Raw genomic sequence first — 18,121 nt, forward strand, 5'->3', positions numbered from 1 at the left:
CCATTTTCCAGAGAACCATTCCTTTAAGTTATATTCATGTGGTATGCAGTTCCTAATGCTAAATATTAAAAGCTAGCCTGACCTTACTCACTATAGCAAGTAGAAACAAACTGTCTACAAATACTCATGTATATCTCTACCCTGCATTTCTGTCTTGTTCATGATCATTGTTCTCCCCTGAAGTGTTTTCTCCTTGATATATGTAGGCAGTAACTCTGAGCACCATGTGGACAAACTGCTCTCAGAAAAAATGTTTAGAAAAACAGTGAGGCAACTCAGTACTAACTCCTGTTACTGTCAAGGGGGGTGAAGAGGAGACTTTTCTAGCATCATTGGCCCTTTGCTCACTAAAATAAAGCTGATAACAGCATGAACGAAATGTTACATTCCCAGAATAGCCATTTTGGACAGGAGACAGGTCTGAGCTACTAATGATTTAAATAAAAAAAAGCTAATTTGTCCAGTCTGGTAGGGAGAATACAGAGGGTAGGAGGTGTGAAGATGAACAGAGAGTACAGGTACGGTAAACTAAATAAATATACACCATAATGAATGTGTGACTGCAGCCTATTGCTTAGTGCTGTATTTATGAACAGTGGAGAAACAAATTAAATGAACCAGAGAGAGGCCATACAGATATATAATTTAGGAGTATAATTACTAGCCATCATACCACCTTTAACCATAATTTTATACAGAATCTAGTATTATAGTTATTGTCACTTTTGTAAAATCATTAGCAATGGATGTACACTCACCGTCCACTTTATTTACATTTACATTTATGCATTTGGCAGACGGTTTTATCCAAAGCGACTTACAGTGCACTTATTACAGGGACAATCCCCTGGAGCAACCTGGAGTTAAGGGCCTTGCTCAAGGGCCCAACAGTGGCATCTTGGTGGTGCTGCTTGAACCCCTGACCTTCTGGTCAGTAACCCTGAGCCTCAACCACTGAGCCACCTTGTCAGCCAGTCGTGTGGCAGCAGCGTGATGTATAAAATCATGCAGATACGGCTCAGGAGCTTCAGGTAATGTTCACATCAACCATCAGAATGGGGGAAAAAAACCATGGCATGATTGTTGGTGCCAGGCAGGCTGGTTTGAGTATTTCTGTAACTGCTTATCTCCTCAGAATGGTGCCAAAAAATGAAAAACATCCAGTGAGCGGCAGTTCAGTGGACGGAAACACTTTGTTGATGAGAGAGGTCAACGGAGAATGGCCAGACTGGTTCGAGCTGACAAATTGGCTACGGTAACTCAGATAACCGCTCTGTACAATTGTAGTGAGCAGAATAGCATCTTAGAATGCACAATATGTCACACCTTGAGGCGGATGGGCTACAACAGCAGAAGACCATGTCGGGTTTCACTTTTGTCAGCCAAGAACAGAAAGCTGAAGCTGCATCAGACCAGGCAATATTTTTCCAGTCTTTAACTGTCCAGTTTTGTTGAACGTCCCTGGTGCCCCATGTTCAAAAAAAATGCAGCAAAAGTGCCCTCTCGGATGCCCTTATGGGTAGATAAAACATGATTAAGTGCACTTAAACCAACTGAAAGATTGCAGCTTACTAAATATGCATTACTAATGTGTGTAGACTGAATTTTTGTGGTTTGGTTTGTTTTTTAAGCTCTATACCTTGTGATGTTCTTGCGTAGCATAGATTTAGAATTGATTCTATGCATGGATATTGCCACACCTGTCTTTACTGAGACTGACATTGCTTCTTCTGCACTTCAGAGAAAGGACCTTGATCTGTCATTGTCATCCACCATTGTGGAAGGGTTCATGGGAAGGGTGACAGCAATTGGGAAAGATGAGGAATTCAAGGTCCTCTTTTCAAAAGCCAAAGAACAAGCAGGGGCAGTTGGGTACAAGTACAGCACCCATCCTTCTACAGAGGACTATCAAGCCCAGAGCTTGGAGGAACTACTAGGGAAAGGTGTTAGATACTTATTTTGACATCCTCTCCAAGGAGCTAGACTGGAGATTCAAGGGGAAGGATGATACCCCAACTGAGACAATCCTATCGGGTCCTCACTGCCTTACCATCTCAAGTCACTGGAAAGGCATGACAGATGACAGAGCTGGTCTATCTGTTAGAGATGTTCACCAGGAAGAAAATCTTGTCACTGAACTCAAGGTGTTCTACTCATCCTATGCTCTTCCAACCAGGAACGTGCAAGCTATGCTTAAGTGCCTTAAAGTCAACAATGTGGACACAGTTTTCCCTACCCTGACTTAGCTCCTCAAAATATACAGTATGCCACATTGCCAGTGACAGCTGCTTAAGTACATCAGTCATTCTCTAAACTGAAGCTGATCAAGACCCAGCTCAGGAACAGATGTAGGGAAGGCAGGCTCTCAGATCTTCTACTGCTATCTATTTAGAGGGACATCCCAGTTGACCCCAACAAATTCTACTCTGATTCCATCTCCCAATCCTATTTAAGCTCCTCAATATACAGCTCATTCTCAGTGACATCACTTGTGTGTGTGTGTGTGTGTGTGTGTGTGTGTGTGTTGTAGTAGTTATACTTAAAATCATATAATAAAACAATTTTAATCTTTGGAACTGTTTTACCATAAATGCATCACAAATTTCTGCACGCTGGTGCCCCACCACATCCAGCTCTTGCCCCAGCTGCCCCACAGACTGCCTGACCTTAACACTGACACATCAATGATATCATGACAGATATTTTTTGAGTGACATCATACTTGAGATGGGCCTCAGATTGAAGAGATGGACAGAAGAAAGAGAGGAGAGGTTAAAGAGGGACAGATCGTTGGAGAGCAGCCTGGCAGCCTCTTGAGTGCTCGCAGAAGAAAGCTGTCCTGCATCAGAAGTTCAGAGGAGCTGACAGACACAGAAAGGATTTGTGTGTGTGTGTGTGTGTGTGTGTGTGTCGGAGAAAGAGAGCAGGGTGAAACAGCACGGCCTATTAAAAGATGTTCTTCTTGTGTGTGTGTGTGTGTGTGTGTGTGTGTGTGTGTGTGTGTGTGTGTGTGTGTGTGTGTGTGTTCTGCCAAGGCATGCATGGCTTTCCCCATGTCATTCCGGCCATGCCTGTGTAGGCTTCAGGATCTGCTAGAATGGTAAAGTTTTTGCTCTCGCTGGGCTAAGCAGACTGCACCATGCACTTGGGCCAGAGGCGTCATCTGGAAAGCAGTCTTACATGAAAATCACACACAGAGGATTAGCTCACCCTCTGACGGCACCCCCATCGGCTGGTGGTCCATGGGAACATAAACAGGAGGGTGACTGTGCCACATTGGGGGGTTAATATAGGCTTGCTCTTCTTTAGGGTTGAAGACAACAGAGAAATAACAGCACACAGGGTAATGTGGAAAAAAAACATTTATAAAGCATACCTTTGAACAATACATCTTCCTAGAGTGGAGAATGTTAACATTAGGCAATGAGATAATTATGTTTAAGTAAGTTTAAGAAAACATGAAGTGGTATTCACAATGAATCTAATGTTCACAGTGTTTCCAAGTTAAACGCTTGGACGCTTGGATTTCCAAGTTAAAAAGTAGATTGAGTGGGAAATAACACAAGGTGGGAAATCACTATGACTCAGGTCACTAAAAGACCTGAGGTATGCGTTTAAGGGTTTATAAAGTAAATGGGGTCAAATTTGAATTAATTGGTGCTTCCCAAACCGCACACTTCTGCACTATTCTATGTAATTTTGAAGTGTAAGTAGTGTGAGTAGTATGTTAACATTGAAAGTGCAACAAAAAGACGTGAACAACGAGTACCCAGATGATGCAATTTTTGAACCGTAAAAATTGGGTGTGAAATGTGGGACACTTCAAGCACTCTAAGCTTGCGGTTTGCCGCATGTAGCAGAAGGGGCAGAGTTACCTGGCCACGATGCTGGCCTGATAAAAAAAAGTAAATATTGAGAATGTAGCAACTAGTGAAACTTAAGTGATGATTTCCCATCACCCCATGCTGTGTGAATATGTATGTTGTTTGAGATACACGTGTTGAAGTTGTGTTGCGTTTGGCTAATGCGCTAAAGCTAGCAGCAACACATCGCAGGCGTTTGAAATGTCACTTCTGTCAGCTTTTAAACAGCGAAAGTTTCTGTGAAGTTAAAGAAAGTTTATTGTTCCATTTGGCATGTTAATACGCACACACTACATGGTTGAGTGCATATATTGTAAGTACATAATGTATAGTGCGTCATTTGGGACACAGCTCATGTTAACTTTAAATGAACGTATAATGTTACATTCCTGTCTGCATAGAATAGATAGTATAGATGATGATCAGATGTTTTTCGTCCTCAATCTGACTTTGGAAAAAATTGTGGGCAAGGCTCAGTTTCAGCTGCATAATTACATGGTGAGCACCAATTACCATGCCTGGAACATTATTGTTATTATTAGTGCCAAACAAAGAGACCAAACCTAAGAATAGTACAGAGTGCCTGCAGGGTTAGATATTTAAAGTGTTAATAGTGTGGTATAACTCTTCTGCTTTTAAAAATTCCAAGTACAGTGACCGACAACTGTCTGTGATTGACATTGGAAAAAAGAGGAGGGAATGTCAGTGTTACAGAACAATGCAGTTGCTTCATGGTTTAATTGCATGGTGACATGTGAAGAATCCCATTTAATCCCTTCAGCTGTGCTTGGCTTACCAACTTCTAAATATCATATGGAAATGATCAACGTTTTTCCATAAACAAACCACATTAACTATTATTATGCCTCTGGTTTACTGAAATTCAAATGTTCAGATGAGTGAGGAAGACTATACAGTTGTTTAAATGTATGCTTGTGCCAGTATTGAGGCCATATCTTCATGGCTTTGAACAGGAAGACACCCAGGAAGACATTCAAGGGGCTATAAACTTTTGCAGCATTTTAATATTTTCTCTGAAGTCCTCTTATAAATTTAGTCAGGGGTTTATTGCACAGAAAACAGTTGTAATTTGGTTTTACCAGATCATTTTCCACTTTCTGAGATCTGACAATGAAAAAGGCTGTTTTTGTAACTGTACCTTTAAGACTACTATACAGTATCAAAGTCTTTCTAGAAAGTCAGTCCACTGTCGGCCATTTTTGGAACGCTCTCGGGAGGCTATTTCCAGTCATGACAGAGCAGCTCCTATCTACTTGAATGGGGAAAGACCGAAACCTCAAATATTTGGTCAAGATTACAATCAAAAATCATATTTCAAATCGGCAGTAAAATCTAACAATGCTGGCAACTAAATTGTTCTTCTTTACCACATATCACGCTAAAAAACTTAACACGGCTTGTATAGCTAATGTGCACGGGTTTTCCAGCTTTTTCTGTCCGTGCAGACGTCCGCAGACACTCCTGATGACGAAAATTGCGTCACACAGACTGTGCGCGGACAGTCGTGGAATGCTAAACATCTTAAAAGGATCAGAATTACAAACCCTCTAAATTGTAAACGTCTCAAAGACATCTGATGAATGATTTATTTGCATCTGAAAGAAAACATCTAATAGACTTATTACAGATCAGCAAACAACCTAAAAGATACGTCTTCCATATGTAAACACTCATAAAACAGACATCTGAGTGATGTCGTGTGCTATCAGGGGATGTTCACCATCAGATGCTATAATGGATTCTTGATAGGCACCATGAACAGCAGGTAAGCAGCTTCTCAATTACAGAGACCCCCGCTGAACATTAGCATCTTATTAAATTAATTTGATCCGCGGAGAGCTGAATGCCACACCTAAATGGATTTGTGATATAATGAGTTTATTTGTTCTAGGCAAAAATGCCCATCTGTCTCTTGTCATCTCCATGACAGTGATGTAACAGTGAAGAGCAACTCCTGGCACTCTTCTTGACACAATTGAGCAGATCGAAGTATGCGAATGCTAATTATGCTTTTAATGCAAAAAAATAAATAAAAAATAAACTGTATTTGCTGGATTTCTGTGAGTTATTTTAAAGCTGTGTTTGAAGAGATATGCAAAAATATTAATGCGACTGAATGAACTATAAGACTTTGCAGAAAAATTGTTTGTGATTATTATTAATAACTGTAATTATCTATTACTGTAAACTTCTCTCTGGAATACTTGAATCTGATTGGTCAATCTGGTCAGAAATAATGACTGTTAAACGGAAATTACAAGATAACCAATTTATTATGTCTATGCTAGTTTCATGTTTATTTTGCGATATTGATCATCTGACTGTACATACATTATCCATTACTTATTGAACATTTTTCATTTATTGAATTTGTCTTTTATCATATTGTCAATGTTGCCCATTACAGGGATTTTACTACGGTTAAAGGGATAGTTCACCCATCATTTACTCACACTCATGCTATCCCAGATGTGTATGACTTTCTTTCTTCAGAAGAACACAAACAAAGATTCTCAGGAAACACAAACATTTTATGGATAAACGTAATCCATAAGACTCCAGTAGTTAAATCCATGTCTTCAGACGCAATATGATAGGTGTGGATGAGAAATGTGTAAAAATGTAAGTCCTTTTTTACTCTAAATCTCCACCTTCACTTTCACATCTGAAAGTGAAAGTTAAAGTGGAGATTTATGAGTAAAGAATTTGGCTTGTTTCTTACCCACACCTATTATAATGCTTCTGAAGGTAACACTGGACCACTGGAGTCTTATGGATTACTTTTATGTTTCCTTTATGTGATTATTGGCTCTATAAAAGGTCTGATCACCATTCACTTGCATTGTGAGGGCCTGCAGAGCTGAGATATTTTCCTAAAAATCTTTGTTTGTGTTCTGCCGAAGAAAGAAAGTCATACACATCTGGGATGGGGGGGTGAGTAAATTACGAGAGAATTTTCATTTTTGGGCGAACTATCCCTTTAAGTAGGATTTTTGTGTGTAATACGGGGCGGCAGTGGCTCAGGTGGTAGAGTGGTTGGCAGTTCGATTCCCGGTCCACACAACTCCACATGCCGAAGTGTCCTTGGGCAAGACACTGAACCCCAAGTTGCTTCCAGTGGCAGGCTAAGCTTGCATGGCAGCTCTGCCGCCATTGGTGTATGAGTGTGTGTGTGAATGGGTGAATCACAGTGTAAAGCGCTTTGGTAACCTCTAAGGTTAATAAAAGGCGCTATATAAGTGCAGACAGATTTACTATTTAATACAAAGCTAAATATAGTTTTCTGTTAAAATTGATTGCAATCAGAATTTAGAGTCTGAAACTATATACTAGACTGTTTTACAAACCTATAATTTTTATTTGTCTTTCAGGTATAATACAATAAATAAATAATGTAATATTATATCTGCTTCATTAAATATTTAAGGAAACAATTATGCAGAACTGTCAACAAACAGAAATTCGGATTTCATATTGTTACGATTAAATGTCACAAAGTACCGACTTGGAATCTGTTAAAAATCAATCATGAATAATATTAGCAACTATTCAAATATATAATGAAATAAAAGTGATTGGGTTTCTCAGGTGCACTAATTTAATTAGCATGCTGATTGTTTTGCTATTGATAAACCCTATAAACAAAATCACTTAGCAGCTTGATGAGCACTTCAATTAACGGCTTGATTATTTCCACTGATAATTTTAATATGCCATCCAAGCGTCTGCTCTAAACAGCATCTGTCAAAGTTTAAAGTGAACAAGACAAATAAGCCCTCAGTATCACATAATCATCTGTCATTTCCCCTAAAAACTATCTGATAATCTTAATCGCATCTGTCATAAGAGCCTGAGAGGAACCTCATCTGTTGAGAAACATCATTTCCGCTCGGTCCAGCAAGGCAAAGAAGCTTCATCAACTTGACACAAGACCACGACGCAAGACAAACCGAAAAGATTCTGTTCCACATTCCACAAAGGATTGTTTTCCCTTCCCTCCATGTTTTAATTACAGCTTCTCCCTTTGCCTTGCACGATAAGTCTTCAAGCTTTCTCCTCTCAAATGGAAATGTGCCGTTTTAAATCAGCGGTTATCTCCGATACCGGCGTTCTTCTGATGAGACCTCAGACAGTATCTAATCCCACATCTCTGCTTTATTTTGGTGCAGCGTTCTCGACTGTAATTGAGATGTTATCATCTAAAGCAGAAGTCTCACTTCCTGAATAACTATATTACTCAATACAACATCCAGCGTCTCCAATGAACGTTTTGACACACCTGCCAATGGTGGGTAAATTGAGAAAATTCAACATAAATGCTTTTTACAGGCCATAAAACAGTTTTTTGCATAATTTTTTTGCAAAAAAGAAACTAAATATATTGACAATTGGATTTTCCTTAGTGTCAAACATCGCAAGTCAATCAGTAAAACTACACCTGTCATAAAAACGTGATGGAACATTGTGGTTTTGTTCTTCGTAGTTTCATTTGTGTTGTTTAACGTAAAGACAATTCCACAAATTGTAAAATTCTGTACATGTCGCCACATCGAGTGTGAGTGTTAATAACTGCCAATACATCAAGAGGCCATTAAATAAATTAATTGACAAATTGGCTTTTTAGAATTCAGTTCATTTAAACAAAAAAAATATAAATTAATTTATTTCATCGATTTGGACTTCAGCACTTACCTTGGTTGCATGTTTTTCCTGTGTAACCTGGATGGCACTTGCATTTGTTAGGTCCCACGCATTCTCCATGTTTACATCCCTGCTGGCATACAGCTGCAGGCAAAAAAATACAAAATGATGAGTATGATTTTAACACCAAATGCCAGAGTCTATGCATTAGACATAGAAACATGTAACATGAAAGAACCTTTAGTTTCCCCATAAGAAAATCTACCTTACTTGGTATGGGAAATAAGAACAAGTGTCTGTTCAATTAGACTATGAAGATATTGCAGCAAGAGAGCCACAAAAACTTTCTTTTGGAACGCTGGCTACATCAATAATTCATTGTTTGCTATGGCCATTTTAATGAACTTGGGACATGGAGAGTGTACGGTCCACCTCACATCTGCTTTTTGACTCATTACATCTCACATTTTGATTGGGAGTCAGCCCAGAGCTGTGTAATGTTAGAAACCTTTAAAGGGATAGTTCACCCAAAAAAGAAAATTCTCTCATCACTTACTCATGCTCATGCTATCCCAGATGTGTATGACTTTCTTTCTTCTGCAGAACACCAATGAAACTTTTTAGAAGAATATTTTGGCTCTGTAGATCTATACAATACACCTGAATGGTGACCAAATCTTTGAATCTCCAAAAATCACTTGAAGCTAACATAAACGTAATCCATAAACTTCCAGTGGTTAAATCTTTATATTCAGTAGCGGTATGATAGATGTGGGTAATAAACATATTGATATTAAAGTCCTTTTTTTGTTTTAATATCCATCTTTGAGCAGCTCCAACCAGTAGGTGGTGATATGCATGAAGAATTTGACTTGACAAAAAAGAAAAGAAGAATGTAATGTGGAAGTGAAAGTGAAAGTGGAGATTGATAGTAAAATAGGACATTAGAGTCTTGAGGATTACTTTTACACTGACTTTATGTGCTTTTTGCAGATTCAAAGTTCTGGTCACCATTCACTTGCATTGTATGGACCAGCAGACCTGAGATATTTTTCTAAAAATCTTAATTTATGTTCTGCAGAAGAAAGAAAGTCATACACAATCTGGGATGGCATGAGGATAAGTAAATGTTGATAGAATGTTTGGGTGAACTACCCCTTTAACATCCAAGATTGGGGGTGAAGTTCCCAAGAGCTGATTTAGGGTGAATTCAGGGTCTAGTCAAATAAAAAAAAGAAAGTGCCTATGTTTGGAATGGAATAATACCCACTATTTTTGAGAGAAAGTAGTCTGCATGTAGTCTCCCCTCCATGGACATTTCACCCAGAGAATGGAGCTCTCACGTGCCCATACGGCCAACAACACTTAACACTTTGGCCACTGGAGGCAGTGTTTTGAATTTCGGTAAGCACAGATCGATTTTAGCTAAAGAAAATTTAACCTACGTTTTCCGATTTCGCCGAATTGTACACTTGTGCTTGTCTTCTAACGACTTAAGGGACTTCAGATTATTTGTGTGATTTTTTTTTAGGGAGCGAACAATTTTGCAAACGGGACAGCCTTAAGTCAGTTCCATGATTACTGAACTAGTTTAAGACACATGTTTAAATGCAGATGGGGGACTGGGCAAGAATCTACATGTGGCAATCGTTTTTTTGCTTAAACCGTGTGTGACCTTACTACGATTAAGGAAAATGTTTACATGTTTTACATGGTTTACATGACCACATTTGGTGTAAGTGTATTAAGCAATATTGTAGTATACTGTACGTATAAGAATGTACAGTACATGTAAATGTGCTCACTGCTATGTGCTTTTATCTCCAGTGTGATGAATAAACTGCAAGTGATATCAACTGTCATTTTTAACATCTGCTTTTTGACTCATTATTTTACTAAACTGCCAAAAGTTAAGACATTTTTACACAAAACTGGATTAAAAATACATGTGAACCTCATTTGTTTGCGAGATGACAACTGGACGTCTCTCATCGAATAAAACGTGCAGTGAGGTTGGGTGATAACTTTGTGGCATGCTACTATTTGAAAGGTTTATTGTTGCATAATTCCTACTTTTAACAATAGTGTGCAATATACAGTACATACTGTTATGCAGTAAGTACTGTATGCTAATTTTCCATTCTGAATACAATCTGGGGCTGATGTGGCACAATCTCATATGTACACTCAGAGCCAAACGCCAGCTGCTGTAACTCCCTCCCTGTGATACTAGATTGGACTCGACTAGTCCAGGCTTACTGCAGAACACTCAAGCATGGCTCATACTCCATCCTGCAGTCAGCTGAGACTAATTTCCATTAAAAGTTACAAAAGTAATATTAATAATGGAACCAAATGATTTTCATGATGTTTGGTTCAATTAAGTGTTTCCTGCTGGCGATGTTGGATGTCGGATTTGCAAACAAACCATTCTTTTGAGTTGGATCTTTTCAATAAATGATTTATGACTACTGTAGTGGGATTCATGAACAAATGACTCTTTTGAGTTGGTTCGTTTTAAAGACCCAGTCAAACAACTCACACATCAATCTTAAACTACTTGGTCTAATGGCTCAATCTGAGTAAGTCAGGGTGGTTATAGAATTAACATCTGACTCATTAACGAACAGCAAGTTCATATGCAACTTGATCCGATTCAATCATATCTGACTTTAGAACCAAGAAGTTTATCTGTTTACTCAGTGTCATTACTGACTGGACATTCAAAAACAACATGTATGGTAGATTACGGAAGCCCTGAACCGCAAGGAGAGAAAAAAAAAAAAAAAAAAGGTGAAAAAAAAAAATTGTGTCTCAGTTCGTTCCTGAGCCTAAATCTTACATTTTTCTCTTAAACATTTTTTTCACTCTTCAAAAAAAACCTTTTTTTTAATTATTATCTTAAAATAATTTTTTTTCTCTCAAAAATATATATACATATTTTTTTAAGACTTAGACTAGGAACGAACTGAGACACATTTATTTTTTCTCACCGTTTTTTTTTCACCTTGCGGTTCAGGGCTTCCATAGTAGATAATAAGTTTTATAACAAAGTTTTGTTGGAATATGTAGATACATTTAAAGAATTGTCCTTGGAATCTTTAAGAAACCAGAGTAGAAATCTAAATTACTACAAGAATCATTAAAATCCTTGTGATTCCCATTCCTACTCACAACATGTATTTTATTCATATCATATTATACCACATACTCTGAATAAGGTCTATACAGTCAAATAATGCATACTGTAATGAACAATTCAGATCAACTGTGATGAGAAATGACCAACTGCAACACATTCAGATAAATACATTAACATTTGAGTTGTTTTCATCTTAAGTTTAATTGGGCCAAAGATGGGTAAAGCAAGACTAGACCCTGATTGTTCTACTACATCTTATACAATAGTTGAAAGGGAAACAGATATCTAATTTCAATCTCTGAACATTGTTTAAACTGCCCAATGGTGGAAAAGTAATAGGGCAACTCTTCCAAAATGTTAAGATAAGAATCAACCTATCTCATTCCACTTTATTAGAATGTGTGAACAAATCAATGAGCCATGTTCACCCCGTTTTTAACCTGTGTTATATTACAATTTTTCTCAATCGCTTTGGCTCAATTCTTGAATGTGAACAAACATTTTTAGAACAAACCAAGTAGATGGGAACTATTCTGTACAATATGACTTTACATGTAAGAAATGTGTAAAAATGGACATGCAAATGTGAATTTTCTGTTTACACAGAACACATTGCAACAAAAATAAATTTACTGTATATATACAAATGTGCGTATCCTTTTTCTGTGTACTATAGTATTGTACATTATTGACTTTTCCCAGTAAAATTGTACCTACTGTTGAAATCGGTATCTAAAAAGCTCAGTGTGATACACAATAGAATTCAGATTGAGAAAACTGACATTCTTGTATAGGACAGTAAGCAGTCAGTGTCAAAATAAAAAGTAGAACAAAAATTTTGGTGGCATTGGCCAATTTACTGACACAATAACTAGGTTTTTAAGCATGAATTAATGTTTTGGGTGAGTTACTACATTTTGCATACATGCAATAGAGTTTATGTCCCATAAAACAGTTGCACTTACATTTTAGAGACTATAAAGACTTTTTCAAAAAATGAGCTAAAGCGACTGAGAAAAACTGTAATATAGGAGTTAGAAAGTAAGATCAAGCCCTGGAGCACAAAAGCAAACACGGGCCCTAATTCGGTGGTGTGCAGGAGACTAAAAAAGAAACCGCCTGAGTTCTCTGACATTGAGAGTTTAGCAGTTAGCTTATCTCGATTCTAGCCAACCAGCTTGTTATCAAACGTGATGAAATCATGGATTAATTCTGTGGTGATGCTATGTGATCATAGGCAATGGTTAGTATATTTTTAAGTGCTGACATATGAGGAGCTTAAGAAGGGGTTTTAATGGAAACCTATCCGCTACAGTCCGATTCAAAGAAATGTCCACACTTGGAACTCAAACCACAGGGAAATGGGCCAAGGGAAGTACCCTACTTTATTGACAAACCACATCAAACAGTCCCGCTGGCTTCAAAACGGCCAGCACCGCTCTAACACACAAGTGCTCCCATATCCCCTTGACTCTCATTCTCGGCATGGCATACCTTTCAATCCATGCACTCTTATTACACATGAGCAAATGGCGGCTTCAAAGCAATATGTCGGAAAATGTAATCAGTGAATTCTACCTACATATGTTTCAGATGGGTCTAACTAAAAATAGAACCAAAGCGTGACTGATTTTGCCAACTTTAACATGATACTGAATCAGTCCTTGTTGGTCCTGGCACATCATTTCAATCAACCAAGTCAGATTTTAGGGACTGGGAGAGAGGTCAATTTAGGGTTTACATTTACATTTATGCATTTGGCCGATGCTTTTATCCAAAGCGACTTACAGAGCCCTTATTACAGGGACAATCCCCCTCGAGCAACCTGGAGTTAAGTGTCTTGCTCAAGGACACAATGGTGGTGGCTGTGGGGTTTGAACCAGGGTCCTTCTGATTACCAGATTACCAGTTATGTGCTTAGACCACTACATCACTACCATAAGACCATAGGGTCGGGGTTGCTTCACTTTTAGGGCTGGGTATTGATCAATTTGATTCTGATTCACAAGCTCTCAATTCGATTCTGATTAGTTCTGATTTATAAAAGGTATATTTCGGTTATAATATACATTTTTCATATGAAAGAAATTATCTCTCAGCATAGTGTGAAATTTGGTTGCATATGGGTGTGATTTACTTGCATTGTAGAGGGTTGCCACACAGAGTAAAATATGAATCTTTGGATTTAAAAATGTATCTCGAGATCATTCAAATGAAGATTGCTATGCCTCTGAAAATTTGCTTCAGTATTTTAGCTGAAATTAATACGTCCCATGTTGGAAGGCAGGATTTCCTTTTCTCCACCTGCCATATTGAGTGTTACAATGTCCCTAATTTCTTTTTTTTTTTACATGTGGCCCCTCTCCTCCCCCTTATAATGTCTCCAGCTGTTGTGCTTATATAGTCAACATGAGTTAAGAGTGAAAATTAAGTTTGAACATTTTCCCTATCCCATTCCCTCTGTCCCCACATCATTTCCTGTTCTCTCTCTACTATCCTCTAAAAAAAAAAATCATTCAGTGTCATGTCGGACAGCAAACACAAATAATGAAAATAAACAATATCCTAATATCCAAGAGAGTCCAGATTTAAATGGTATCTGCAGCAGCATGTGTGAAGTGTTCACAGGATATTCTCAAAGGAAAAATGCGTATGGGTGGACTATAAATAAACAGCAACTCGGGAAGCATGCTCTGAATGATGCTTAGCCAAGATGATTGCAAAACAGATATGATGTGGTGCTAACCTTGGGGTTGGCACCTTATCCCGATTACTCTGTGGGTTAAGACGTAGAGGGCTGCAAAACAAACGGCCAGACAAAAAAAGAGAAAGCTTCGTCTAAGTGAGATAAAAACATTACATGGAAGCCATGCTGTTGATGGACAAGCATTCCAAATGCAACACACAATGTATAGACACACACACACACACACACACACACACACACACACACACAAAGCTTAGTCTCTCACAAGTCACGTGGTAATGAGTTATATTGCATGAAGCTTACATTTATGGTAAATTAATTATGTAATCGAATTTCCTTCATTTTTCAGGACACTGCATTTTAAAGATCATTTTGTAAAAATCCAAATAACTTTACAGATCTTTATTGCAAAGTGTTTAAACAATGTTTTCCATGCTTGTTCAATGAACCATAACCAATTAATGAACATTCACCTGTGGAACGGTCGTTAAGACACTAACAGCTTACAGACGGCAATTAAGGTCACAGTTATAAAAACTTAGGACACTAAAGAGACCTTTCTACAGACTCTGAAAAACACCAAAAGAAAGATGCCCAGAGTCCCTGCTCATCTGTGTGAATGTGCCTTAGGCATGCTGCATGGAGGCATGAGGACTGCAGATGTGGCCAGGGCAATAAATAGCAATGCCTGTACTGTGAGACACCTAAGACAGTGCTACAGGGAGACATTGGAGGACAGCTGGTCATCCTCACAGTGGCAGACCAAGTGTAAAAACACTTGCACAGGATCGGTACATCCAAATATCACACCTGTGGGACAGGTTACACCAGGAATGCACAATCTCCATCAGTTCTCAGACTGACGCTGGACTGAGGGCTTGTAGGCCTGTTGTAAGGCAGGTCCTTACCAGACATCACCGGCAACAACGCCGCCTATGGGCAAAAACCCACCTTCACTGGACCAGACAGGACTGTCAAAAAGTGCTCTTCACTGACGAGTTGTGGGGTGATAGTCGGACTCGCGTTTATCTTCGAAGGAATGAGCATTACACCGAGGCCTGTACTCTATGTCAGTATTCTGCTGTCGCCAGCAAAGAGCCCGGATCTCAATCCCATTGAGCATGTCTTGGACCTATTAGATCAGAGGGTGAGGGCTAGGGCCATTCCCCACAGAAATTTCCGGGAATTTGCAAGTGCCCTGGTGACAGAGTGTGGAATGCCCCCCCTTTGTTGAGGGACACATTATTCCATTTATGAAAGGCTGACTTCGCCTGAAGAGGTTGAGGCTTCGCCTGTGTATTTGACACTGCTAAACCAGATACTTCAAATGTGTCGCTAGTCTTCAGAATCAGAAAAACTATGGTACAAATGCATACCAACCCGTTCAATTTTAATGCAAAAAGAAACTTGACAATAGATTTGATTAACGTGACTGATAAATGTCCCCCATTTGCAACCTAACGCCCTCCTTTCTACTAATTTACTCTCAGCACCCCTTGGCATCCTTTGAACGCCCACTGGTGGTACCACCCCCGTTGAGAACCACTGTTCTAGGTCATTATCTTTTTCTTGAAGGAACTTCATAAAAATTCATTCTGAGCTTCAGATCTTGTTAACTTGAGTTGATTAGGGTGCTATGAGTGGCGAATCCAATTTCAGATGTTTGAGGTCTAATCTTAATTAAGGATTCAGTTCATGAATGTGAGGAGAGGTTTTCAGAGAGTCAAATATTGCTGCTTTATCTTCCTGCTATTGGTGAGTGAACAACAGATAGGCAGGATAGTAGACTAGTTGGTCATTGGACTAGTTAAGTTTTTAAACTATTTTTTAGCTTTTTAATTCAACTATAACAGACCCAACTTCACAGAGATGGTTTTAGAGTGCTGAGAGCATACTGTGCTTTGAGTCTACTTGTGAACCGTCTCCTTGTACTGTCAGCAAGCTAATACCCTGTCAGAGAAGTTGTCTTTTTAAATGTATCCCCTTGTAAAGCATTGTGGTTACCAAGAATACGTTTATACAAATTCACCACTTTTGATAATAACTTTAGTCAATTACAGTTAGACTTCAAATCACCTTCAGTGAGATATCTCCTCGTTAGTGAACATTATCTAAAGGTCTTATTTTTGTGTGTAGACTATTATAGTTTTGCACAATAAAAAATAATAGATATTAAGTCTATTTAATTGTTGAATATTTGTCAGATACCCAGTTGAAGGGCTTTGCATGATTGCATTCAGTCAGATGTCTTTGGCCGTTGCATCATGACTTGCTTTTCCTTTGACTGCCTTGTGACATGAATGTTACATTTTTAAGTTGCTGTGTCAAGTTAAAAATAGTTCAGCTTCTAAAAATTTGTTTTGTTCCATTTTGTCTGTGTAAACGGTACTGCTTGACCCTGTCCAAATGCAGAATTAGAACCGGTGTCAGCCGGCATGGGAGGAGGGAGCGCTAATGAGCAAGGTTATTATCGTTAACTGAAACTGAACAGAAATTCCTAAAAATAACCTAGAAAAACGAAATAATTTTTTTTTCTTCCAAAAAACTAAAACTAAACTGAATTTATCATGCATTGCTTAAAAACTAACTAAAACGAAATAGAAATGATCATAAATTATTTTACATTTTCATTTTTAATACTGTACTTTGACTTTTGCATGTTACGAAATAGTTTTTGCTTCTTTTAACGTCTCCATCTGTTGCAAATATGCTATCTAATGGCCATGAGTTTTATGTGCATGTGCCCACATTTGTTTAGGTGCTCAATATTTCAAGATAAATGGATTAGTTGGTTTTAATCACATCATCCATTGCTGTTCAGAAAATAAAGGGATACATACACTCATCAACCACTTTATTTGGAACACATGTACACCTACTTATTCATATGATTATCTAATCAGCCAATCATGTGGCAGCTGTACAATGCATAAAATCATGCAGATATGGGTCAGGACCTTCATTTAATGTTCACATCAAACATTGGAATGGGGGCGAAATCAGTGATTTTGACCGTGGCATGATTGTTGGTGCCAGATGGGCTGATTTGAGTATTTCTGTAGCTGCTGATCTCCTGGCACTTTCATGCACAACAGTCTCATGAGTGTACTGAAAAGTCAAAAACAAAAAATGTCCAGTCAGCGACAGTTCTGCGGACAGAAACACCTTGTTGATGAGAGATGTCAACGGAGAATGGCCGGACTGGTTTGAGCTGACAGAAAGGCCATGGTAACTCAGATAACCACTCTGTACAATTAATGTACCAACAACAACAACAACAACAACAAAATCCTAGTCTGTCTCTTTCTTCTGTGCTAGCATCTTAACTACTCCAACAACTGTGAGAACTTGGTAGTCCTATACTGCAGATGTTGCTAAACTTTGTATGACAAATTGCTTTCTATGTGTCTCATTTGTAAGTCACTTTGGATAAAAGCATCTGCTACTAAGCGACTAATTGTTAATGTACAATTGTAGAAAGCAGAATTGTATCTCCGAATGCACAACACATCGAATCTTGAGGCAGATGAGCTACAACAGCAGAAGATCACATTGGGTTCCATTTTTGTCAGCTGAGCCTTAGCTTTCTGTTCTTGGCTGACCGAAGTGGAACCTGACATGGTCTTCTGCTGTTGCAGCTCATTTGCCTCAAGAATTTACATGTTGTGCATTCCGCAGAACTGTCTGCTGATATCTCAGGAGATCACGCCACGGTGGAAATCACTGAGATCACGTTTTTTCCCATTC

General features: G+C 38.5%; 1 protein-coding gene across 5 annotated transcripts in view; it reads right to left on the minus strand.

The window, feature by feature from the left end:
• LOC127652128 (nephronectin-like) overlaps window positions 1-18,121 on the minus strand; it is a 55,318-nt gene that overhangs the window by 23,094 nt on the left and 14,103 nt on the right. Inside the window, exons 3-5 of one of the 5 annotated variants that reach the window (XM_052138184.1) lie at window positions 14,414-14,464; window positions 8,577-8,669; window positions 3,211-3,303 (exon numbers count right to left, since the gene is read on the minus strand). In XM_052138184.1, coding sequence (XP_051994144.1) covers window positions 3,211-3,303; window positions 8,577-8,669; window positions 14,414-14,464 — 237 coding nt within the window. The remainder of the gene's footprint in view (window positions 1-3,210; window positions 3,304-8,576; window positions 8,670-14,413; window positions 14,465-18,121) is intronic. The other 4 variants (XM_052138186.1, XM_052138187.1, XM_052138185.1 and 1 more) reach the window with 4 other exon arrangements.

The sequence above is a fragment of the Xyrauchen texanus genome, chromosome 11, assembly GCF_025860055.1.
Source record: "Xyrauchen texanus isolate HMW12.3.18 chromosome 11, RBS_HiC_50CHRs, whole genome shotgun sequence".
NCBI classification, from domain to species: domain Eukaryota; kingdom Metazoa; phylum Chordata; class Actinopteri; order Cypriniformes; family Catostomidae; genus Xyrauchen; species Xyrauchen texanus.